Here is a 27971-nt window from a genome sequence, read left to right as displayed (position 1 = left end):
ATGCGTATTTTTTATCCGCTATAACGGCTGTCATATTCTCAAATTCAGTCCTTCAAATGATATTCTAAGTACCTTAAGAATACATTTTTTGATACCAAATTATATCGGAGCAACACAGTTACACATGCGATATTTTTAGAGTTTTTAATTATTGTTATCATTTCCATTTCAAATAAAGTGGCAACATCAGTCTTTGTATGGAAGTAATTCATAATGTTGGGCCAATGCCGGCAGCTGTCATTGTCTTAATACGCCAGAGCATAAGCGTAACAACGTCGAATCAACGTCTTGATTCTCACTCTCTACACAGAGACATTGCGTCTCTTTGCGATTTCTACAAAGTGTACTATGAACTCTGAAGAATTGTTTGAGTTGATCCCTCCTGCCTCGTTTCAACACCATACGAGCCGTATCAAAGCAAAAATTGATCTACATCACCTTGATGGCAGGAAGTCTTCCACAGTTCGCTTCACAAGTCACTTTCTTTTAGAACTATCTACTGTGGAATCATTTCCCGGTGGGGGTTTTCAGTTCCAATTCTAAGAGATACGACCTCCAACTATTCAGAATTAGAGTGCACTCCTCCTTCAAAGGTCGGCAAGGCAGCCACTAAATATGGGTGTCCATGTGCTGTGATGACTTCTCTTTATGGGTGTAGGCTTGTTTGCCCCCATTATATATATATATATATAGTCTTTATATATATATATATATAAAGACAAAAGTAATTAATGAATATTATTATTATTTTTCTAATTAAAGAAAAAGTAGATGACTTAATATTTGGTTGGAAGGACTAGGTGTACATAAAAGCAAAGGATATACAGTCTAACTTGCCCGCGGCGTTCTTAGCTATTTAGTTCATCATAGTTTGAACTAATTTTAATGAATTTCAATTTAAGGATGCTTCCGACTAGACTCACTAAGATCCCTTTAGAGAAATACCTATTAAATGTTAGGTCCTTATCACTCTGTCATTAAACAAAAGTGACAAAACATTTTCACGTATCTACTACAATCTTTGGCGATTCGCGAAAATCAAATTGTATAACTATTATAATTAGATAGACATATTAAATGTGTTGTTGTGTTTAGTTTTTGAATCTTACCAAGTATCGCTCTTATGTGAATGTCAATAAATGTGACTAACTAACTAACTAATCACTGGTGTTTAAACTACTACACTTCCAGTAATACCAGGGCGTTATGAACAAAAAGATATGTAACGAGATATGGTTATCGCTTTCTTTTCAACCCTTCTGTCATTGTGGGTCAGAGCGACCCTTATTTGAATACGCACGTGGCTTGAATATGACCCTAAGCTATGTTCAGTTTGTTCGAAGCGTTTGAACTAGAGGTTCTGTGTTACCAGCAAATAACTGTTCAGATATGGGTGTGGCTTCCACTTTTCGGTACTGTTTTTAACTAGTTCATATTCTTGCCCGTTCTTCTCAGAACAACGCCTCCTAGTAGTTTCGCGAATTTCGTAAACGTTTTTGACATTCATAAGCATGCCCTAAGACGCATCTAAACTGATTAAACGTATTTTTGGTTTTTGATACGGAATATATCTGTGAATTTAATAATATGAGTAAAACCACACGGTACAGCTCATAAATCATAAAAAAACCTCACTTTTGGAGTCGGTTAAGAGTGGTACAAGTGTGTCGAAAATGCCCAACCAAGTAATTTACAGTTGGACAACTCAACACGGGCAAGCCCTTGTAGAAAATGTCGAGCGAAGCGCGTTGAAACTTTGATCAAAATTCTGCTAAAAATATGCTTAGGGTTGTCAACACCGAAATAATCCTAAAGCCCTAAAATTTATAAGAAATACAGTTCTTTTTCAAAGCGTTCCATCAGGCCAAACACGTAATAAATTAATACATTTTATTGGTAATATTTGATCATAAAAGAACTATCAAAATGTAATCTTGGTTGAAAAATTTAAGACAGTGGTTTCGTACCAAGGCATTGTTTAGAAGCGCGGAATCCAAAATTAAACTAGCCATGATGATTGCCAACCTTCGCAAGATGACACAGATGTCACCGAAAACTTGCTGCAATGGCAGTATTGACTTAGAATGATTTGATTCGTAGCTGCAATCAATTTACAATAATGTGAATATATATATTTAGAAAATAAGGGGAAGTTCCTTGTTTACGCTCTCAAAGGAGACACTGAAGGCAAGTTCGTCGGTATGCCGTGACTAATTAACCTTTTTTAATACGATAATCATCATCTAAATTCTCTTCAAGATAAAAAAAAAATATTCCTCGTATTACAGATCTGTCAGTGGTGACAGCCCTACCGTCGCAGCGCAGCGGGCGTGCCTGACATGGGATCTGTCGGCTCGGCGCGTTTCGTCGCGTGCTCAGCTTACCGCACTATACCGCGATTGAAACAATTTGATACTCGGATTTATTAGTTTTTACACATCAATAGTGATATCAACTCCAACGTATTTTAGAAATATGTAATCGTATAACTTTACACCACACGCTGCAAATGAAGTGTTTATAGATATAAACAAATAATATTTGTTATATATAATCTAAGCCTACAAACATATGTTATAGTAAAAAATTTGTCAGTGCTAAGTTATCTTAAAAGCCTCGGGGTAGTAAAATAGGTATTTTTCTTTAAAAATGAATTCTTTAAATGAATAAACTTTCATACAAACTGATGTGAAACTGATCTAAAATTATCGAGATTCCTGTGCATTTGGCAATTCTTTTATGTACTTTTTTAATATTGTCACTGTTTACGTATGTTTTAATTGCTTTGTTTTGTTCCATACGTTTTGTCTACATTTTTTATGTATTCACTTCTTGCGCTTGCCTTATATAATTTGTTTTTTTCACAGTGGCCTGGAACGGATAACTCGCAAGCGGTAAGGCCTCTAGTTGCCCTCCTTTTAATTTAATTATGTCAACTGTAATAACTCAAACTCAAAATAAGTTTATTCATATAGGTAAACAAGTACAGAAAAGAAGTTAAATTAATTGAAAAATTTACATTTACTACCAGTTCGCAAGTCGAGGGCGTAGACCGGGCAAGAAACTTTCCGCCACTCTTTTTAATCGCTAAGTTTTGAATACAAAATGTTTGAATTGGAGCAAATCAATCCCAAGGATTATTGAAATATTCGTCAAATTTATAAAAAGCTTTATTGATTAATTTAATTTTAACGAGGGCTTTGATATTTTTGTGATAATTCGCTTCTAAGTTCGTTGTAAAATTGAATACAATTTCTATATAAGGAACGAGTGGTTTATCTTCTGGAGCCTAATTGCCTAAATAATATTTCTGTATGCAACGAAGTGTTAATAAATAAATAAATGAATATTATTCGTAACTTATTACGTCTATAATAAATTCTCATAAAATAATTCAATAACTGCTCAATCTAAGTCGAATTTCTAAACCAAACCTCTTTTGGGATTAAGTATGAAAATAGTATGTATTTTATAGAGTATTTTATTACATTTAACACATATCCAAGATATTGTTTTGTTTGTACAAATATTTTTCTTATCACAACAATTAATCTTAATCACAAGGTTGCTTTTAAAGACACTTAAACTACCAGGATTCCAATATACTATAAATATAATAATATCCAATAAATATATAATATTTTCTGTTTATAAATAAATAATCAATAATAATAAAATAATCCAGCGACGAATAAAAGGATTCATTGAACGATTCACCGAATGTACCAGGCAGCCATAAACACAAACAGCTATAGCGCATCGCGACATGATACGGGCCGTTATCGCCGCGCCCGGCCCGGGTGTCACCTTGTCACCGACCCGGTTTTAATGGGACGCTGTGTGCGACGCTGGTGGCCTCTTGATACTTTTATTATTATTGTTAATTATTAAGTAGGATTTCTGACAGATATTGTTTTTAGTTACTACGCACGTAAGACACTTATATATACTAATTGAATTAAAAACGAGAATTCTCGAATCGTTGGCATCTTCTCTTCATTTAATGTTATCTGTTACATCCCAGCTAATGACGCTATTATTATAAAACCAACTTTAAGCGTACACTGCGATTTTTACATAATATTTACCGTCTGTGTGGAAATGTCATGTATTTAAGACATCTCTAATGACATTTTAATGTCTTGTACGTGATATATGTATTTGTTGTAAAATGTAAATAATTTTGCAACAAACATCTATTACTTGTTTTGTCTTTATCACTCCGGTGACACGTTTCTTATAAAGGAGACAAAAGTTTCAGTTTTGTTTTATAAGACAATGTTTCATATGAGTTATGATGACCTGATAGTTCTTAACTTCAGCCTAAGCTCTCATACTAGTTATAGGAAACATATATACACATATAGGTTTTGTATCAAGATAACAAATAGATACGTGTATATATAGTACAGTTTACATACAACTTAGATCGAAATTCAAATATAGAATTCAAAAAGTATATATTCCGCCTATTTCCACAGTGCTATTAGTTATAACCCGTCCCCGAATGGCGTTTGCGCCACCAGTCTCGGCTTGTGGGATGCATAAAAAATGTCTGGGCTGCCGTAACGCCGCCTCTAATGACACAATATGGGCTTAGGGTTGCCTATGAATAATATTCAATTCAGAGCAGATATTTAAAATGATACTTTTCGACATAAGGAGTAAAACAATTGCTGTAACGAATCGCTTGATTGTGATTGGACGACGTTGACGTCCAGTGGTTTGACGTTTTAAATTCTAACTAGGTTTTAAATTTCTAAAACTAAACATAGTGTTTGCTTCTCTGTATGTTTAATATTATTTTAATTTACAACGTGGATACCTAATTAAGATCGCATCGGTAAATATATGACAGAATTAATTCAACAGGCAAACGGGCAGGAGGCTAATCTGATGTTAAGTACCGCTGCCAATGGACATTCTCAGTACCAGAGTCGTTAAAGAATAATAAATAAAGATATATTTACCATGTACCCAGTATCTAAAGTAAAGCGCATCAAAGTATTGTCATCCAGGATGTACCTTTTACAAAGTATCTTTATAATTCGAATATTTTCCGGTTCAGTGGCAACCCTACCGGGTGCCAGCGCTCGCCTCCTACATATTTAATACACCCGGACCGGTTTCTATCCGGTCGCTACGCTTTGTAATGGCAGAGGTCTGATTGAGGAGTCTGTGCTCTATTGACAGGCCTTTTAAAAGACCACCAAACAATAAAACTGAAAAGCCGAGTTTCATTTGTTTCATTTATTGTAGATTGCAAGGTAACGGCGCAAAAATTCAAATTTCGAATTGGAAATATTGGTTCTGTAAGGATTCGTTAATGCGACAAGCATTATTTTTACACAAGTTTTTATTAAGCCCTGATAATATCAATACTGAATACAAATAAGATGACACCAAACGTGGATTGGGCCGTAAAACAAACCCTAAGTGGCAATGGGCGGGGCATATAGCAAGATGCAGATAAAAGGTGGACTTTAAAGACAAGTATGGAAAAGAGCAAGGGAAGAAGGAGAAGAGTGCAGCTTAAAAAGGTGGACAGGAGAAATAGAAGCGTTAGCAGGAAACGAATGGAAAGAAAGCTTTGGATAGAGATATTTGGAAGCTGCTGGAGGAACAACATGAAACCAACGTGGTTCTGATTGAAAATTTGTGTCTAACGAATAAAAGAAGTAATTTTGATTTGAATCAGTAATAATAATATCTATATTTTGAAGTGAAACTTATTTATCGCCTTTGGAAAAAAAATTACCGTCACATTTTTCTGTTACGCGCCATCTTTTTCTTGTCCCTACCACTGTTGATTCGAAGCCATTAATAACAAAAATATATAATAACGATAACAAGGATAGTAATAATTCTATTACGATTAATGAAATTCTGTAATCCTAGTAGTAATAAGGTAAAATTAAATAATTGTATTACTTGTATTTATGCCTATATAAGAGCATATTGTTAAACATTATCTAATTTAACTTTATTTAACCAATACACTAGTACATGCACATATTTTTTATACACACCTTAATTAAGACATGGAAAATTACGAGCCTACTTAAGACTAATAAGTAATTTAAGTCTAACCTAATTTACTAATAACGATAATTAACATATGAAAGTGTCCAATTAAACTACTTTACAGTCTCTATTTAAGGGAAAGACTCTCTGTTCTTCTGTTCCATTCACTTACTATTGTTTAGCACTTAAGACTTATTTACTCATTGAGATTGTTTTGATCATTTCAGTCTCTCTAGCCCCGTTATGTCAAGTCGAATACGTTCCTCCGAACGTTCACGTGATGATGGAGCTTCTGATCGTGGGTTTCAACAGTCAAATGCAATTAATTAGTTCACTGATGTTGTAAGCTTAAAAATATAATCGTAGTCACGAACTTAACGGGCCGAAAAATCTGTTGGTAACATTTGCATGTTGTTGAATAAATTTATCAAGGGTGAATTTGTTTAAGAGCATATCATTCTTTATGTTTTCTTCTAGCGTGGATAAAGAATTAATGAAACCAGAATTCGAACGCCAAGACGTAGAAGATAGCCAGGGACCTTCACAAAGACGCCTTGACAATATTATATTAGAAAGAAACATAGAATGTTCTGTTACCTATAGTGGAATTCTCATGCCATAAACAAATGATAGACAAGTTATTTAACCAACGAACTTGAAAGGCGTGGGTTTTGTATTTAGCAAAACGTGTATTGCATAGGGACAACTATGAAAAGATAGATAAAAGAATGTTTTGCTGTATATTTTGAGCACCTTACGCTGATTTGGGAATGCTTCTGAGAGCTAACATGAACCCACAAACTCACTAATACACTAGTTACGCATCACTTCATGTTTTTTGTTATAAGAAATTGGGAGAAAATGTTAGTTTTTTAAATTTCATATTAAGTTTGTCTTAGAAGAGCTGGGACTTTTACTTCCAGAAGGCTCACATTGTCAGCCTTTTAAGAATTGGTACGCAACAAAGGACCCTAGCTTGAATTGGTTCGGAAATACTTCAGTGGGCAGCTGGTACCACATAGAGGTGCGTGGCAAAATCTGCTTCAAAAAGACAGGTTTCCGAATCTTAAAAATTGTTTAAAATGCATTGTTGTAATGAATAAACATATTTTTATCTGGGAGAGGAGGAGGAGGAGGTTGCTTTTAGCTTCATCATCACCTAATGGCGGTGATAAAGTCGTTTCACAGCACCCCAAAGTTTACTATGAACACGAATACATTATGGCCTATTTTAAGTTTCCCCGATTCCTCATAGTCAAGGCTTGTTGGGAAGACAGATGTCTTGAAGCTCATAACTTAATTCATAATTCAGTTCACACTCCCCAAAGTGCAAACGCGCGAAAAAAAGGATGAGGTGGAAGAGGGGTGACGGAGGGTGAGGTAAATTGTCCATGAAGTGAATATTTTGTTTGTAACCGCTTAAACTACGAGGCGCTATTCATTTGGAAATGTATCAAATGATTTATATCAATGCATCAAGCATACGTTCAGTGTGATATTTGAACGGATTATTTTTCAATATCTTATGTATTAATTACTTAATCCCACAGCTAATTCAAACTATATAACTAGTCTGGCCATAAATACTGTTATATAAAAACTTTTGTTTTTTTCATCTTTTTAATTATTTTGAATTTGGAACACGGATATTATTGATCGCCTTGCACAAAGTGGGTATGGAGCCGTCGGTCATATTTCAGACACTTCAATGTGTAGTATATGTACTATCAACAGATACAATAACACTTCGTCTGTCGAAGACCAGATAAGATCATGCCGCGTGCTGTTGGAACTACAAAGGCTGTTAAGACAGAATTCGTCGAAACCCCATTAGGAATCACAAAATACTATCGCGAGAAATGAAGATTCCCGCTAGGACTGTCGCGTATTATAAAACAAGACCTGAAGCTCGGTGCTTATCGTCGATATAGAGGACATGCCGTAAATCAATCTATACGTAAATTTTCCTTGGAAACAGTGCTTAAATGTATAGATTTGTAGCCTGAATAAAAGCCAAAGGTAGCCATTTCGAATAGAATATATAGTTTATATTTTTTGCTGAGACTTTAATAAATATGTAGACTACTAAACTTATTGCTGAACTGTGTATAAAAAAAAACAATTACACTAAATATACAGCCAAAAATTTAATACATATATTTACAAAAAGGTCCAAACATTTACGAAAGAATAGTCTATAAAATAAATTAAATACATGTAACTAAGTAATACCAAAATTCGGCTGTGTAGTGTGATGGTCTCATCCTCCTGGGAAACTTAAACTAAGCTAAAAATATGAAAGAGACTAAATCGGTAAGGTATATCTAACTCTTTCGTAAATAAAATTAGGTCCACAATACGTGAATAAAGGTCATAAATTCGGTCATTAAAATCTTGGTTCAACTTCGCTCCTCAATTTTTAGCCCGAAGTTTTATAGTGTTCTCCAGTATATTTATTAACATATTTTACATAACAATAAATTCCGAAGCTTAAAATATGCTAACGAGTGGCAGTGCATGCCAGTTTTGCGATTTCGCGCCATTTCTGGGCGGCAAAATGTCGGACGCCTTTTGGCGGGAACGCCAATTTGCACAGACTAATAAATTATGCAGTTCTCTTCGGAAACGAGGTTTTTCGCTCTTTAAATTATTTGCACAACTTTCTGTTTTTTACTAGCCAGTACGGAATGGGGGAACTTCTTTCTTTCATTAATATAAAGTCAAAAATAAATTATTATATAGATATTAGTATTTTATGTAAAATTTTATAACTATTTACTTTTGTTTATCATAAATAATGAAGCCTTTCTTTAAGAGGAAAAGACTGAAAGACATTCATAAAATATTTATTCTTCATAGATCACAATCTAATTCTGGCACATACAACAACAAATAATACTTAGTTAAATCTAGGGTATACTGAGGTATTTTTCTAAATAATCACATTTCACATATCTACGTACCTACTGTATCACTGAAAATAAATTCGTAATTATTATTATACCAATGACAATGTACTAGACTGATCGTTTGGTGTCAAAAAAATCTAGTGTCTCAATAATGTCTGTGAGTGTTGTCAATTTGACATTTCATTTATTGCGAACAGTTTGATAGATACTTAGTGTCTTGAATAAACTTGAATAATACAAAATTAAGCTCGTTTTAAAACAGGGTTTAAAGACATTTTAAAAATCTTTAAACAAAACCAACACAGCCGGACACCGAGATCTAACATCAATTCTTAATATATTAAATATTTTAATTGTATACTCTGTAATCTACTGGCAGATTTATATTTGTACTTTGGCATCGTTATTAACAGACTAAATTCTAACACATATTATAATCCGATATTTTTAAACATAGAGGTAGATTAGCAATAATTACATAATTAAAATTCATAATTATCGGGTAACTAATAAAAAGTTGCCCCATTTTGTTGGTACCTATTGCTTTAATACAAAATATTTCAAGTTTGTAAAATGAAATTTTAATCCTCTGGCTCCGAGCCGACATGGTAATCTTTCAAGTCCCTTTGTAAGTCAGGGGATTCATTCCGAATGCCCATTGCACGCGACGAGTACGTGCTTTGTGACATACTAGATAGGATTCCGTTAGAGAGTGCCTGCACAGACAAAGCCTCTTGTGACGGGCCCGCGTAGCTGTACTGTTGGTAGACCGCTTGAATGCGAGCCGCGTTCACGAGTGTCTGAATCTTTAATTGCGTGTCCAACGCAAGGCTGAGAGGCAATTTTCTCAACTGACTGGCTATTAGTTTTCCAAACATTTCGAACTCGTTCTCGTTCCCATTCTCAGAGTGTTGACTGAGATCTTGCGGCTCTAAATCGCTTCGTTCGTCGTTGGTCTTCTTTTGTTTTGCTAACGGGTATATCGTTGCGAGGGAGGTGAGTGGTGTGGCTATTCCGACTGGGGGGTTGAGAAACGATGTCGTTGATGAGGGTAAGATACCAAAGGGGGACTGACTTAAACCGAACGGGGTGCCGGGACGCGGTGATGGCGTGTTCAAAACGTAAGGGGTAGATGACCGAGTAGAATTCCTACGCTTGCGCGGGCTTTTCTTTTCTGGGGATTTTCGCTCGCTCAGATCTTGGACTGCGTCGCTGTCGTCGCTCATCGCGATTTCCAACAAGCTATTATCAACCTGTAACAGAAATATTTCGCTTCAATGTTGGCATTAACGCGCATGTGTCGTGAGTGGCAGCACTTACGGAGCTCGGTGTGACGATCGCCCTTAGGAACCTGTCGGCGTGTTCGAACCACGTGACGCTGGGCCGGTACGCATGCGCGCCAGCCTTCCGCGCCGCGCGAATTTTCTTCAACTCGACACTGTACGATGACCGTATATTTTTTATCTTATTCTTCAGCTCCTTAACAGTTACGTCCACCAGATTCAGCGCGTTGATGATCTCGACGTAGCCCTGTTCGCGTACTTTTTTGTTCTTGTAGTGCTCGGAGACGGGGTTCCAGAGATATTCACGTTTCTCGTATTCGATTATCATTTGGATGGTGAGGTCCTCGCTCCATTTCGGGTTGGCTAGGATCGCGACCATTTTAATTACATAGCACTTTTGATTTTATTGAAATGTGATGACTAGGAATACAGGGGTGCGGGCGTGTCGCATGCGCGCAGCATACTAAAAGCACGTCGATGGTCGGCAAGCGGCGCGGGGGGCTATTTCGGGAGTGGCGATACGCAGTCGCGTGCTTTGGACCGTGCTGTTTCCTCTCGTATCGGATGCTGGGGCGGAGTGAAATGGAAGATTTGTAGCGGACTCGAGTCGACGCACGCAACTGTTTGATTGACGACTTGCGAATTGAATGATTTATGTTTTTCTTTACTTTATGTCACGATGAATGAATGATTTAGACTTTAGAGAATACATTTCAATTTAATTGTAGATCGTATACGTAATACGTTTTTTTTCAATATTGATATATTATTGACATTTGATAAGAAATACTGGTTGTATAAGGGTCATACATTCATAAGCTACGATGGCCAAAAGGCGCGGCCGGCCCCAAGATCTATCACACTTCAAGGGGCCACGACTACAGTTACCATAGCAACGACCTATGCGCTACCAGCACATAAAGTATACAATCAAGCGTTATACATATTTAAAAGAGAATGTATGATTTTATAGTTTTTCATGCAAAAAATTATTATAGCATATTTTTAAATTCATTTTAGAGTTTTATCGTTTAAAATTGTTTTCCCGCGAAAGCGTCCGATGACGTCTTAGTGTCGTCCATTTTGACAGAATGTCACATCCCATACAAATTTGTCAGCTATACCTTATTTAACCGTAACAGATTAAACAACAAAATTCAACATGATCAAAAGTTGATAATGTTTAATTTTATTGTTTGTATTTTGATCAGTTCAAATAAACTTGTGTAGATTAAGGTTTTGTGTATTTCAATACGCATACAAAATTAGATAAATTTGTTGATTTAACTGAGAAATTACCTAACCTAAGTACTATTTGTTAATGTCTGTCGGATCCGCTTGTATATATATAAAGTTTTATTACTCTATTCCAACTTAGGGAACAGTGACTATATATATATAATATATTTTATAGCTGAATAAAGTTGGCATGTTTGGAAGTAGGATTTCATAACTATAATTCTTATTCAAAGCCTTCAAAAATAAAAGTAGTCTAAACACCTTCAATATTAGTTCCTATACGATGTTACTTCTTAAACTAGCAACAGTAAACCGACAAATTGAAATATTAAACCATAAAGATACGAGCCGTCACGTAACGCATTAATAACTAAACACAACGAGGGGCTTTTAGTGCTTACCGTATTCGAGAATACACTACAAGTGATTTATAACCTAGAAATTTTATTAATTTAATAATTATCACACTTTAGATTATATATTAGTAACTATACAACGTATATAAACAGTTATTTTGTAATTGTATTAATTATAAATTGAATTATTCATAATTTCAAGAACCCGCCAAAACGCTTACAAGATGGCGTCGCGTCAGTATGAAGTTCGTGCTTGCAAAACTTGACGATTTATACGTACAGTATTTAGTTTTTTAGTTGTTATATTATATTTTTTAATGTTTTTCGTTTGAGGGTCATTGCATGGCTGTTATTTTAAATGTTATTATTACAATAGTGATTACATTTATACATTAGATGACCCGGTGAACTTCATCGACACATATTTGTGTCAATTAATACATAAAATGTGTGACAAACAATTGACAATATTTATTTCTAAATAGATATCAAATATTTTAGCGAGAAGATTGAAAAGGACAAACCCATTTGAACTAGTGAATTAGTGTCAGTGTACTTTAATATTAGGTGCTAAACAGTGAATGAAAAAAAAATTTGAACACAAGAACAGAATGTCTTCCCTTTAATAGAGACTGTAAGTAGTGTTATTGGACACATACTTATGATACCAATCCTTTTTAGTAAAGTAGGTTAGACTTAAATTACTTATTAGTCTTAAGTTAGGCTAGATCGTAATGTTCCAGGATGTCGTAGTAAAGACACGTGTATATAAAAAAAAATATTTTAGCTCGGAACATTTTTTAATGGAAAATTCATTTGTCGCTTAAGTATTTTTCCTTACTTATAATTTATGTTTCGTTTAAATCTTTCCTGAACATCCAGAAATATTTCAAGATCATAATAAATCAAATCGGTCCAGCCATTCTCTACTTTTAATTAAATTAAATTAAACTAGGCGTAGAATTTTCTAAGCATGCAAAAAAGTCAATACTGAATTATGACAAATTAATATTTTTGACAAGATTTACAAGACTTATTTTTTGCACAAATTATTTGCTGTAGTTAATTTATCTAAGAATCCCTACAACCTATACGACAAGATACTTAGAATGTAACTTCGTTGATCATGCTCTGAACGAGGTTTAATATTCTATTTAGTTTAGGTTATTATTTTTTTGTTTTTTTTTTATTTTGTGGTTGCTTGTTTATTTTTTTCCAAATTTTGACCTCTGGAAAACTTCATAAAAGAGAATTTTATAACCAGCAAGGTTTAATTTCTAACTACCCACATATTAAACTTGAAAACTTAATTTATTGGTAGAAATTTAACATATATTTTCGGAACGACCGCCTTAGTTACGAAGATGTTAAATGAAATGTTCCTGTTTTTTTTATAACTTAGAGACGTTTTTAGCAACATGAATGTGATTTACAAGTATTCCCAGAGAGACTCCGTCACAGAAAATTGGAGTTTACAGCTACCATCATCTTTAGGATCACAATTTTTTAATGCTTTTGACAAAGTGTAGTAGTACAGTTTTCAGGACTTTCCCTTTGATATTACAGTGAAAGTGCTAAACCCTTGATGAAATTTTCGGCATTTTCTACCCAATCTCTAAGCTTGTAACTTAAGCTCACAATATACAATTGTTACCAACTGATATCTCAGCTCTTTCACTATACCGGGTCATATAGGAATGTACTCTAATCTGTGTCCCTTAATCCATTAAGCCCGAGCGAAAACAATGCCAAAAACAGCTAATTCTGGGACCGGAGCGGTCGCATTAATCAAAATTAAAAGTTGATTACGACATATAAGCAACGCATAATGTCCAATTCAAAATCCTAACAATCGCGCGATAAAAATATATTTTATAAGGAATATAAAATAAATCTATTTTTCTAATTTATAATGGCTTATAAGAACAACTTCTATCCGTAAAACATTTGAGTTTTTTAAAGACATAAAGACCTTAAATGTTCTCTTCATAATTTGCCAATCCTAGTACTTTTTTTTTGAATTAGTTTTTTTTTTATAGAATAACGGGCAAAAGGGCAGGGGGCTTACTTATCTGGTGGTAAGTGATACCGCCCATGGACACTCTCAATGCCGGAGGGGCTCGAAAATGCCGGAATTTTAAGAATTGGTACGCTCTTTTCGTAAAGGACCCTAAGTCTAATTGGTTCGGAAATACATATGTAGGCATCTGGTTCCACATAGTGGTACAACCAGACGGACGTCGAGGTGATACGGTTGTTATTTCGTATAGGCGACCATGGACACTATGCCAGAGATTTCGCGAGTGCGTTGCCGGACTTATAAAAATTGGTACGCTCTTTTCTTATATTTTGTTTACATTTCATACAAACATTACAATCCCTATCAATCCTTAAATATACCATAACAAAGTAAAGCTACCATATGTTATTAATCACCGCATATACAGTGCGGAAGTGTGAAAAATAAAACGCAAGAAACATATGGACACTGATAACGACCCCTGGGATAGCCGCAATCCAGTCTCACGGCTTCGGGCGAATTTAGTACGTAATATTATTTTATGTAAATCATAATTCCGCCGAATGAAATCATAACATAGGGCCATATATTTTTTTTACTTTTTCGTAAAAATCATATGAGGGATCAGGGATTAGGGTACATAACCATGTGAATGCTGAGGCAATCCATCTTGATACAATACAAGACGCCTAAAGAAAACTAAACCGTTTGAGTTACTAAACTTAGTGTAGTGAATATAAGTGCAAGTGCGGTATCTCGTACACACGAACATAGTGTCAAAACATTATAGAACACTAAGACTGTTAATGAAAATTACCTTAGTTTAAGCTAGTATTGTAGAAAATTAAGTCAATATTATAATACTTATCAGCCATAATTATTGGCTAGATTTTAATATAAAGTTGCTTTCATTTTTTTACAACTTCAGTCCATATTATTGTGTAACTGACACAATAATATGGTGTACAATTCCAAATATGTATAAGTTCGTCAAATTCTAGATTAGATTAGAAATAATCGGACAGTCTAAAAATGCGCAATGAATTTTGACAGATGGTAGTTTTCGGTAGCTAAGATTTGTTTCGGAGCTTATTTGATTAATACAATTCAAATGCGTTGCTAATTCCAATTACAAAATAAAACCAATTTCAAATAAAGAACAAAGGTCAAACAGTGGTTGACTAACAAACGCTTCCAATCGATTTATACCGAAGACTTTTAAATGTCACTGAGAGTATAAATTCAAATTTAGAATGAGTCCCAGTGCAAGTTAAAGCGGTAGTCGGCACGTTCGCCATTTTATGTCGCGTTTTTACGATGTAGCCGATAACGTTTACGAGGCGCGTTGAGTGGCGTCGGCGTCGCCGCGGCTCGCCCCGACTGATTGCATGCGAGGGGAGATAGTGATGGGTCAAATGTTATAGATTATCGATGTTTATATCAATTCTATCTAACTCTACCTAGATATTGATGAAGATTTTACGCTTAAGTGACGCTACAATACTTGGCATCAGTTATCATGTATATTTGTTTTTTCTAATAGTAAAGTGATCAGCCTTTGTGCCTGACACATGTCGTCGACATTTTAGGTCTAAGACATGCCGGTTTCCTGACAATGTTTCCCTACCCGGTTAAGGTTAAATGAGCTCATAAACAGAAAGTTCGTAGCCGAGACCTACGTTCTCAGGGATGAGAGACCCACGAGTCCAACGTTGAAGTTAACGCTGACATAACGATGATGATGATTAGGTATTGTATCAACGAATAAAATTTAAATCAAATACATATGTTAAGTAAATCATTTTAATCAGTACCTATAAAGAAAGCCTTAATTTTTGATATTTTTACAAAATATCAAATATAATATTAATTACAATTAAGTTTCTATATCACACCATTATTATCTACGATTGAGCTACATAAATAATTTAATTTAATGAGATTGTCTGAGTCACTCAGGCTGACAAATTTTAATTGATAATAACATAATTAGTGTATTTAAAGTGTTTGGATTAATTAGATGCTATTTTTTTTATCATTGTTTTTTATATAGAACTAGCAGACAATTGACTATAATTCCACCTAATGTTAAGTGAGATACGGCCAATCAGAAAGCAGGCCTGTCTGTATTTAGCCGCCGCTTGAATGTACCTATTTTATGTGTTTAAGATTGATTGGAGGGCTCAAAGAGTTCCACTAGGCGGTTTTCACAAGAAACGACGATCCAAATCGTGTAAAATTTTATCGTTAGTAAATAAACCTCATCACTATAACGTAGTCAAGAAGGCCCCGCAGTCGAAGACATCTCCGGCCACATTCAATACGCTCCGCTGAGCTTTTTGAAATATATTCCTTTGATGTAAACATACGGCGTTTCTATTGTTGGTCTAGAATCAACCTAGCGTTATAACTTTGATATAGCAAGTGGGCAGGACGCTCATTTGATGTTAAGTGATACCACCCATGGGCACTCTCAATGTTGGAGGGCTCGCAAATTTAAGCAATGGTACGCTATTCTCGAAGGACCCTTAGTCGAATTTGTTCGCAAATACATCGGTGGACAGCTGGTCCCACATAGTGGCGTTTCGTGGAAAATACTGCCTTAAAAACGCTCAGTTATGAAACGACGGACGTAGAGCTAATACGGCTGGAATTTCGCATTCTGCCTCGACATCCGATGATCAAACTCTGAACACATCTCTACGCAACGCCACGAAAAGTGAATGGTCATCAAATTGACTTCTATGGCTACCTAATTACTAAAAAGTACATCAGACTTCGGAGACTTTGTTAGAGTGGAGCTCACGAACTGTACTCTACCAGCAGTCAACAATACCGCGATTTCGATTATTAACCTTTGTGCACCGGAACTAATATTTTCGGCAGGTTGCATTGGGGAATGAATATAAGATGTTTTTGTTTTAAATATAATTTGTTAGCAGTTAGCTACATTAAGCTTTGCTGTAAATAAGAAATCGTTTTGATCTGTTTCTAGGCCGACATTGCACTCTCCAGCCCCATTGATAATCCATGGGCGACGGTCACATAATATCATATGAGTATCCGGCCCGTTTGGCCTACAAAAAATACACCAGAGTCGGCGCATGCATTACGATAAGTATATTAAATGGATTCGTTAGGCAACCAAAAGTATGGCTCAAAGTTCAATTCTTGCAACGGGATATACTCCCTTTGTTTACTGTCAAAACTACAATTATTTTGGCTTGAACGACACAAAACACGAGTAAAACTGCTATTTCTCCATTAAGCAGTTGAGTTACGGCCTTCACATGTGGTCAGAGTACTAGTAATAAAAAGTTTAAGCATGCGTCTATAGTAGAATATTTATATAGCATAGCCGGACATTTTTATATTGTGGAAATAAATGTAGACTTTGTTACGCGGGTTATGTAAAGTCTAAAGGATTTATGTTCCGTTTAAATACTGCGCGTATTCGGAGAATGCCCACAGGCACGGTATATTATAGGTAGGTTTTATATATAACATGTTTAATTATCAGAACTACATATATTAGTAATTTATATGCATGAAATAGATATCAAAAAGTTTACCACCAAATTGGAATAAAACATTAATAAATCAGTGGCGCTACAACCTTTTTAGGTCTTGACCTAAGATTTCTGTATCTGTTTCATGAACATTTGTCAATCATACGCAAGTAGGTTATCAGCCTCCTGTACCAACACACGCCGTCTACTTTTTGGGTCTAAGGCCACATTTGCTCACGATGTTTTCCTTCACCGTTCGAGCGAATATTAATTGCTCATATAGAAAGAAAGACCATTGCTGCACAGCTCCAGCTGCAACAATGGTCTTTTTTTCTATTTAGCGTTCAGCGTTCGATCTCCAGATCGAACCTAAAACGTCAGGGATGAAGCAACTAGGCCAACACTGCCTAACTCAATTAGAATAATGAATGGAAATCGCAATCAGATCCTTTTATATAAACCGATAGATATTAACAATAAAAAAAGGGTTCCTTTGATTTTTGACAGTTAATAAATCCACCCCATACCCCAGGTATCATTAACCTTTCGTTGCTCGTTAAGTATCCATTCTTTCTGAGAAGGTCTAAGGAGCGAGGGGTCACAGTCTTAACGACGGAAGTCTGTAAGCACGAGTAACTGTGCGCTGTGCAGTGATGTAACTTTGAATTCTTTTTAATAGGAAAGAAAATACAAGAAACATTTTGAAGTTTCATTATTTATTAAGTTTTGAAGTTTATATTTAAGTCGAATTTATGATTAGGGTTTAGTCATTTGTATCACATAATTAGTTTATTTATCTATGTAAAATACGTTTTTGTTTCCAAAAAATAGGTACTTTCAAAGGCTGTCGATTTTGATACTTGCGATACTTATTCGCCAAGGATAACACCAGCTTTGAAGTCTCCCGTACTGTCTACAAACTTAAATGTCATAAATTAACTTTTCTATATTCTTATTCAACGAGATTACCTTTTTATACTTGTAGGTCCTAATATCGATTTAAAACGCTTCACAAAGAAATATCACAGAGATCATTCACATCACTAGCGTTATATGCCGCCGTTTCGTGACGAGCGGGGAATGCTCGTAATGAGTGGCAGAGCTTTGAAATTTTCTTGTACGCTTGATTTGTAGCGTGTTTTCTTTACTGGGAACGACGTTTTATTAATGACGTGTGGACATATTAGTTGTACACATGTATTTATTAGTATTGTATTAAACTCCACCACAGAGAAGATATTTCTTATTATTTCCTGCCTATTAAGTTAAGTAAAAAGTAGCAAATAAATTATAACACGATAACAGAGTGTCTTCCCTTTAATAGAGACTGTAAGTAGTGTTCTTGGACACTTTTTTATATAAAATATCCTTATTAGTAAATTAGGTTTAACTTAAATTACATATTAGACTTAAGTTAGGCTAGATCGTAATGTTAAATTGTGTCTTAGTGCAGGAGACAATTTATATTTAAAAATAAGTAAAAGAGAACAAAATAAAGAATATATCTTTAAAAGTTATTAATAATTATTAAAAACAAACAACAATAAATCAATATTGGGTTAAAAATCTGAAAACATTACCAAATTTTCCTGTTTAAGATTCAATACAATCGATATGAGTCTTAAACGAGCACACCACTACCGTATCCGTGACATGACGACATCGTATTTCATGCGGCCCACTGCCACTCGAAATACACCACTAATGAGCGGGGCTACCGCTAACAAACTATCGAAATATAACTCGTAAAGAAATGTCAAAATGTTTAATAAATAATGTATGAATTATTTTAATATTTTTATCATCTTTTTACCTAAAGACTGTGATAGCGACATTTAGATTAAGATTTGTCTATTGTTTAACCACTAGCTCAGACTTGTAAATTGTCAACGTCAACTATATTTAAGTACACAAGCAATAATGTCAAATCAAAATTACAGTAAGTTGTAAAAAAAATCTTTTAAGTACCTCAAATCAATGATTACTCTAACCTAAAATTTAAAAGTATTATTACGTACAAATTTAAATTGAATAACTCTACGTATAAAATAATTCCTTGATAAAAACAGACGCGTTCGTTCAACGTATAAGGTCTCGTGCTATACAACGTATACATCGTATACTCGTGGCGGGCGGTAGCGTCGGATGTATAAAGTGGCGCGCCGGTGGCCGACATGACATAGCTATAACTCGCGGTGCCATGACAAACAGCCGCCGCCGACTGGCGTGGAGACGACTTGTTCTTGTTTTATTTGAAATTAAAGACTGCATTGTTGGGTGTATTTCGTAAAAACTATTATCTATGGTCAATATAGTATTGTATTTTGTAAAGCACGCGAAACGTCGTAAAAATATTAAATTATGTAAAATAATTATAAGTTTATAATAATACATAGCTTCAATCCGGTAAAAAAGTGTTTTATTTCAAATACTCAATATGTTTACTGATAATTAAGAATCAAAATATATACCCTTGGAGAAAAATCACTTCATTATTATTAAATAAAAGTATATAAAAGTATTAGTAGGTATAGATTTATTTTTCTACTTTCGTATTAATTAATCTTATGTGAGTACGCTCGGACTGTTAAAACAACAACAAAATATATATCGTAGTCGTACAGAACGTAAGCTACAGATATCGCTTCAACATTCTCTAATCCTGGATCACAAACATCACTTTAAAAAATAAAATATAAACTAGACTCCACGCCTCCACTAGTCCACACCCGACACCGGGGGCGACGTCGGTAAAGCGCGATACGGGCTCGCCTCGGGCGGCGCGAACCAATTACCCGCGCATTTTACCTCCACCCCACCCCGTACCACGATATCTCGACATCGCTGCGATCCTGGTACTCTGCCGCCTGGCGAACGCCCGCAATGCGATGCGGTTGGCTTTTGTCGGTCCCATCTGTTTGGGAATGGTTTCTTGTACTCGGGTTAAATAATAAAGTAACAAGTAGTGATGTGTTTTCCGCAGTGATCCCTTGGAAATTCAAGTTTTTCATTTAAACGTAATTTAAATAATCTTGGGAAATTTTATCGAAATACGAATTGGTTTGAAAAATTTACTATTATTGATTACATCGTTTTCATTTATTTGTAACTTAATAATAAAGTTACTAATTATTCTAGCATGATAAAAAATAAATTTTATATTAAAAAGAACGACATTTATTCAACAAAACCACAACACGCAAGTTCTCAAGTACTCAATTACATGTTTGGTTTGTATCAAAGACAACAAAACCTGTATAAACTATAGAGTTTATTTAGTATAGCTAGTTATAGTCTGTATTTTCTCGACATTGTGATGTCTCGGCCGCCGCTCCCCGCGCCATGCCATCCGTTCGCGCCATAATTTACGGCGGGCCGCGACCGTTCGACGGCCCGGGCCGGATTTATAGCGCCATTTTTACATTGCCCGCACATAGGGTTATCAACTTTTTCTAACAGATTGGTAGGTTGCCTTTCGCCAAATATGTCAAGTCTGACTTAACTTCTCCAGGGTGACATTGTAGTAATTTGCAAACGGGCTGTGAGTGAGTGCGAGTGCTTGAAAAGATATGTTGTGATTTTGTTAAAGCCATTCAGTCGACTACACTGTTTTAAGATGTTTTAATTAGAGCATTCAGCGACTGTCTCATAGCGTAAACACAATTTGAGGAATTTCGTTTTATTTAAGACAAAATTGTATAAAACTGATAGCTGAATGTAATATTAGAACAAAAAAGGCGTATTTATTAGAATGGATTATCAGGCGAAGACAGACGATGCCAAATAAAAAGACTGGAAGTCCCTGCCGCGGCTTTGATTTTCTCGTTTCCCAGAACAAGTGGAGCTAGGTTCGCTTTGTTAAACTATAATCCATACTAATTCTCAGAATCTGTTTGTGACAACTGCGTAAAGATTTAGTATTAACTGATAATCGACACTCAATACAAACATATAAATAATATGTTCGCAGAGTGAATTCAAAGTAACGATATTGTGTAAATTATGTGTTTAATATTATATATGTATTTTATTATATTTTAATTATTTAACGTGTCGACATTCGTCGACATTATCGTATTGGCATAGTTTGTATGGATTGTATTTCTGTCATAAATAAATAATTGTAGCATCAGACTTGAAATATAAATTTTGGAATTATTATACAATATGAACATTTTTAATTACTTTTAAGTAAATGAGACACAATAAGTAAGTTTAAAAGCTGTGTTCAATACAAAATACAAACAGCGATACTCAGAATCTTTAACGGTGGATTACTTAACTTATTTTAGGCAAGTTAATAAAATAAAATATAAATTGTTTTTTTTTTTAATATAACAAGTATCCCACAAAGTCCTAAGAAGTTTTTAACCTGTCCAAAAATATTTATTATTAATTATACTGCTTATTTTTTTCTACTATTATTATTACATTTATTATTACATTATTTTTCTTTTTTTGCACATGGAGCGCAAACTAACTGTTGTGGTCTCCGTCAGAATGGCCAGCGCTGTGGAACACGTCTGCTTCACAGCAAATGAAAATTAAAAATCATTTCTTCATATAGTTAACACAATGTACACTTATGAACGTCAAAAACAGAAATGGTGGTAACAGGTAAGGTGGACTCATTTTCCGCACTTAGACTCGTAATTGGTCCGCTGTGCGTTAAGTCGTGGCTAATTTAGCCAGCCTAACTCCTTTCAGAAGCACAGAAATCTCCCGGGCACTTCACAGGCTTCGCGGAGCGACCCCACTGTTCCGAGGATTTTTGTACGTTGATTAGACACAGCCTCGCATTCCAGGACTACGTGGGTGACTGATTCCTCTGCGCTAAAACAGCCTATTAGAAGCATACTAATTTTCCATTTACGGAGCTGAGCCAGGGCTAGTTACAACCACAACACTGCATAGATCTGGGGGCATGGCAGAGCGCTCGCCAAGTCTCCCAGTATCCCTTTCTCGAAGTAGTTTAGGTCGTTTTCGACCCCCTATAACTTCGTTATGGATAAAAGAAGATGCAATGGATCTATTATTAGACCCCGACTTAGGATATTCAGTTTCATAAAATCATTGATGCATGCAGTTTATCAATGTCAGTTGAAAGGTTAACGTATACCGTGATGTTGGTCTGATGGACACATACGAGTGCTCGCACGCTCTTTTCTTGAAGGACCCTAGTCGAATTGGTTCAGAACACGTACAGTAGGCAGCTGGTTCCACATAGTAGTAGTGAAGGGCAGAAACTGCCTTAGGAAACGCTCAGTTGTGGAATGACGGACGTCGAGGTTATACGGATGGTTTTGTATTCTGCCTTGACGTCCGATGATGAAACTCAGCCGCAGATATTAATTCGAACAAATCCTGAACACAGATGAAGATGCAGGAAGACCCCACATCTCTACGCATCGCCAAGGAATCAAGCAGCTGGGAGAGTGACTAGTCGGCGACGTGCTTTACCTGCTAGAAGTAGACACAGTTTGGTTTGAAAAACAAAATTTTTACCGCAATTCTCAAGGCAACTCGAATATTGTCGGATTACAGCCTACGTTGGATTAGCAGACGCCATTTTTAATTAGCCCAATCTTAATCCGTCAATATCGCCAGGCTTTTTATTAAATTTGTTAATGTTCATTAATTTCTTTTAAGTGTAAATTCATTTAATTTCAAAAGATTTAAGCATTTCTATGGAGCTATTTTGAATGAAGTCTGCGCTCCATGAAGAAATAAATTGCTGGTGAGATGTTCATTTGTTTTTGTTTGTTGTTTATGTCAATTTGTTTTGTGCTGTATGTTTATACGGTGTATTTATGTACACACGTCTTACATACAAACATAAATATCTAATAATGTAAATCATTCACGACTAAACGAGAAGACACAAAAAATTTCATCAAAATCTGCCCAGACTTTTAGGAGTTTAGTTATGAACACATGCACAGAAGATTTATATATATATACCAGCTGTTAGATAAATAACCTAGATACATACTACAGCGCCATCTTCCGGGCTGATTTGTGAATCTAAACCATTCATCGTTCGCGCCATCCAAACGAATACAAAAAATTCGTTCAAATCGATTCAGCCAGTTTAGTTTTAGTTAAGTTTTTTTTAGACTAGCCCAACTTATGTCTAATAAGTAATCGAAGTCTAACCTAATTTACTAATAAGGATATTTAACATAAAGAAATGTCCAATAACAGTTCTTGCAGTCTCTATTAAGGGGAAGACACTGTAAGCACTTAAGACTAACGTACAGTAATACCATCCGTATCACGAACTTCGTTCCACAAGCTGAGCGTTTCTATAAACCAGCTGCCCACTGAATATTTCCTAACCAATTCGACTTAGGGACCTTCAAGAAAATATTCAAGAATTGGTACGTTCGTTCCCACGAGAATGTAAGTGCGTGCTCCTATTTCACAATGCCTCCTGCTGATGTCATGTGGAACCTGGTGTGATGGTTGCAGCTCCTTACAAACGTTGTGTAATACAAAAAACAACTTGGCAATTAAAAAGAGTGGCGGAGAGTTTATTGCCAGTTCTTCTCTTCAGTTCTACGGCCTTGATTTGAGAACTGGCAGTAAATGTAAAATTAGAAGCATCTAATGTATGTTCCTTTTTATTGACGCTCATAAGTGTACATTGTGTTACCTATATGAATAAATAATTTTTGACTTTGACTTTGAGAATTATCAGTGTATACATTGTTGTGTGTAGTTCTATCGTGTTTGTAGTAACTGTGGGAAATAAATAACATAACTCTATTATCATCTGTAATTTTAACATTCCTGTTGTTTTACAGATTAAAAATCTATAAACAAATTAAGAGGCCAATTTGACTACGACTTTGGTGTTCTGATGCGTTATAATTTAATTGCCGTGACTGACGACTTCTTGGCATGTTTTCCAAATAATTATCGATCAATTTGATCGTATCGGTATTTTAGTGACGAGCCTCTGAATTTATATAAAAATAACTAGTAGCGCTACAAACTTTTGAGGTCTGGCCCTCAGATAGATATCTGTTGTATCCGTTTAATATCAATGTTATAGGCCAGTCGGTGAACAGCTTCCTGTGCTTGACACACGCCGTCGACTTTGGGTCTAAGGCAACATTCGTCACGATGTTTTCCTTCACCGTTCGAGTGAATGTTAAATGCGAATATAGAAAGAGAGTCTAGAAAGAAAAGAATAAAAGAAATTACTCTTTTAATTCGCCAAAAGTATTGTTTGACAAGCAGGAACTGAAACTACCTTGCTCTTCATCATCATAGCTAGATTAATTATTATTAAAAAAAATCGCACAATCAGGTGTATAAAAATAGCCATGCAAGTGTCATATTTACTACTAACATATTTATTATTGCTGACAAAACTTGTGGCATACTTTCCCTAGAGGCACCTTGCCTTTAAAAATCTAAGCCTTTAAGGGAATTACAGCCATTACACGGCAGTGTATGTAGGAAGGATTTTTTTTTAATACATCGTGGTGCAACACAGCCGTTTTGGATACCTCGATATATACTGGCAAGTTTCTTTAAATATTACGTATTATTTTGGATACTTTTTCATACAGTCATAACTATTAGGGTATATAAACTTGGTACTGTCAAAATAGTAAGTTCGTAAAAAAATCCGACTTACACATCTTAAAGATATTAATCACTAATAGCTATAACATATTTAGTGCTTATAAGTAATTAACTTGGTAAATATAACATATAAGTCGGTAGATATGAGAAAAACCATAAAGATGAACAAAATACACGACGAAATTAGCATACCTTTTCAAAATTCAGACCGCCCTCTCCCTGTGTTTGTCAGGTAAAAATACGTTCATTTTTAAACGGGCGTGACTCGAACCACTGATTAATCGTACCTGTCTCTAATGACAGTGCAGGTGACAACCCTATGTTTAAGGTTTTATCGATATATGTATGTGGCAAACCTATGTTTTGGCCACAGAATATACAAACGTATAAAAAAAATCTCTTTTTTTTTCGACCAGAATGTCCTATGTCTAAGAAGTCTAGGCGAAGTAGACAAGTAAGAGTAATGTTAATTTTAGGAATAACTTATTTTCTAGCTATTTCTAGAATAAATTATTTTTATAGGAAATAAATAGGATTTGATTTTATAGGAATAGGACTTTCTCTTACCGATTCAAATTCGATTAAAATCCGATCACAAATCGGTCCAATCGAATTAAACTATCGATACGCTCGCAATGTACTAGGAGAGTAGAACGTAAGGGGCGGTCACTTCAAACGTCAAATCGATCGCTTATCGTGGTCGCTGCGGTCACCGCTTGGACGCTTGCTGATTGTTTCCACATTTTTCAAATGCTATGAGAATTCAATAGCCCTAGATTTATGTCACCCTATTACACATTAATAACAGTTTGCCCCATGGATCAAATGTCTGAGGGGCAAGCCTCATTCGATTTTAGATTAGGCTTTAGGGAACTTAGATTTTACGGTACAAATATTCTCCATTAAATCGATGTATTCCTAGAACCGTCATAGTATAGTTTACCTTGGCCTTACTAAATTAAATAATGGATGAATTAAATAATATAAATTAATAATAATGTAATGGATGACTGAATTTAGTCTATCATTTTTGTTGCGTGTTATTTAAGGTTCTGCAGGAGGCTTTCATCAGAAACCGATCACAATTTTTTTTTTAATTTATTGTGTGTAAAAGAAAGTTGTCCGAAACAAATGCTATTTTTATTCAATATTACATTCTCATCTGTTATTGGACATACAAACATATACATGTAATTCGTACTCTTAAGTATCGACTCTGAATTACCAAAGACCAAGTAAGTAAAAAATCAAATTCATAGATTTAGTGAATGTCATTTAAATAGGTAAATGTATGCAAAATGAATGTTTTAAAAGACCTTATCGAGCTAGTTGTTTTCTTATCGTGAACTCGTAAAATCGGAAAAATTAAATCGAATCGAACACAAAGAAATAAAACTTCACGACAATTTTAAAGTCGAAATCTTTTTCATTAGTGTTTTTCCTTGTTTTCGATCATAGGACCTCTGAGGTCTAACCAACCCATTATACAGTATAATTAAGTATTATCGAATTTCGAAGGCCGTGTTGATAATGATTTTTATAGAAATAATATCATATCTGTGCAGTATTTGAAAATAAGATACATCTTGCATCACAAACAAGTGCTAATGACACCACAAGCATTTCACCTGTTCATCTTTGATCACGTTTTGCAGATTTTAATGTACAGGATTTTAAACCTAAACCGTATTTAAATAAACACCTTTATTCTATAATCTTACTTGTCAAATGACAAGAACGCCATTGGAGATTATCTTAGATGGTTATGTATTCTTGGTAGTTCGATCTAGATCTGAGAAAGGGTAAGGTCAAGAAAAAAAATCATTGCCAACAATTAATTTTCTGACCAAGCAAAAGTTTTTCGTAAATAGTGATCACATGTTTTCGAGATTCATAAATTATTTAATGATTACGTCATTACTAATTAAATGTAGTACTTGTTCATAAGTTGTATGTACTTTTAAATATTTTATTAGATTAGATATTTATATTTTTATGATTATTTTGTTCTTAAAGTTTCATATTTAATATTATTTAAATAGTATATGAGTAGATAGCTCATAGTTAACATTTTAAGCACTCACCTTTAAAGGTGGAGTCGGGATATAAAGTGGCGGATCATTTTGAGAGCCACTGTATACTTCCTGGCCTTCTGCGCCCCTAGTACATCCTTCAGCATCAGCGACGCTGTATCTGCATACAATGCTGTCGGCCGGCTTCGCATCATATCCGGGAGGCTTCCCAACATGAAACCCCTTCGCTTTTACCCAAAACCGGAACTTGGAACTGTCAGAACTGTTGCACTCCTCTCCGCGGAGAGTTCTGAGAATTCTGGCGTATTTTTTTAAAGTGATTGTTTTTGTTTTTGCCAAGTCCCCATAAGTTTGAATGACCCACGGCTGGTAAGTCGAAAACAAATCAAGTTTCGGATCGCCCGTCTGGATCTTGGGTCTTTTATTGTTGTTTTGCTCGTTTTTCTTATCGTTTTTCGAGCTACTGGGTGTCGATTTGCGTTTAGATGGCTTTTTGGGTGTTTTTTCTGGTATAGCTTCTTGGCTTAATTTTTTACGCAGTCCACGGTCCTTTATCATGGCCGCAGCCATTTTAAAAATTTCACTACACTGCTTCACAGTATAAACATTGCACTTGATTGCACCGCAAAGCGATGTTTTTTACTTTTTGTTTACAAGAATTTAATTAGACTCGTGTCCCTGCGGCTTTCTTAGAATTGTTTCGGTAAAGTTGGGGACGGGCAAAGTTTAGGACAACTTCGTGAACGAGAACTTTTGACTGGGAAGTTCTTATCAATCTACCGGGGACGGTTGGCAAACTTCGCGATGATGGAGACGTTTGAGCGTTGACAGACAACCAATAATACTGACGTTACAATTCACAATTTACTAATTCAACTGTCCCGCAGTAGAAATTTTTTTATCTCAAATATTTAAAAAAAATTACAAGTATCAAGAATAAATAATTGGCGATCGTCAAATTCGAAATTCGAACGAGCGAGCGATCCACCCCCTCAAGCACGA

The 27971-nt window shown here is 35.2% G+C and overlaps 2 protein-coding genes across 6 annotated transcripts in view; both read right to left on the bottom strand.

Annotated features, from left to right (window-relative positions):
* Positions 1–27971, bottom strand: part of LOC123706659 (nucleolar protein 4) — a 101588-nt gene extending 73617 nt beyond the window's left edge. For all 5 annotated transcript variants that reach the window (XM_045655943.1, XM_045655945.1, XM_045655946.1 and 2 more), the window contains exon 1: positions 27021–27971. In XM_045655943.1, coding sequence (XP_045511899.1) covers positions 27021–27539 — 519 coding nt within the window. In that variant the 5' untranslated portion in view covers positions 27540–27971. The remainder of the gene's footprint in view (positions 1–27020) is intronic.
* On the bottom strand, positions 8855–10817 carry LOC123706661. The gene is made up of 2 exons (XM_045655956.1): positions 10254–10817; positions 8855–10186 (listed from the first exon to the last, which is right to left on the bottom strand). Exons 1-2 carry the CDS (start codon positions 10593–10595, stop codon positions 9515–9517), a joined length of 1014 nt encoding a protein of 337 aa, XP_045511912.1. The 5' UTR covers positions 10596–10817; the 3' UTR covers positions 8855–9514.

Source organism: Pieris brassicae, chromosome 3, assembly GCF_905147105.1.
Source record: "Pieris brassicae chromosome 3, ilPieBrab1.1, whole genome shotgun sequence".
Classification (NCBI taxonomy): Eukaryota; Metazoa; Arthropoda; class Insecta; order Lepidoptera; family Pieridae; genus Pieris; species Pieris brassicae.
This window is presented reverse-complemented; position numbering and strand designations above follow the sequence as displayed.

Excerpts from the sequence above, each read along its gene's own strand:
- LOC123706661 (XM_045655956.1), bottom strand. The coding sequence starts at position 10,595 with ATGGTCGCGATCCTAGCCAACCCGAAATGGAGCGAGGACCTCACCATC. Across the intron at positions 10,187-10,253 it reads CGATCGTCACACCGAGCTCC|GTTGATAATAGCTTGTTGGA; the intron begins GTAAGTGCTGCC and ends TTTCTGTTACAG.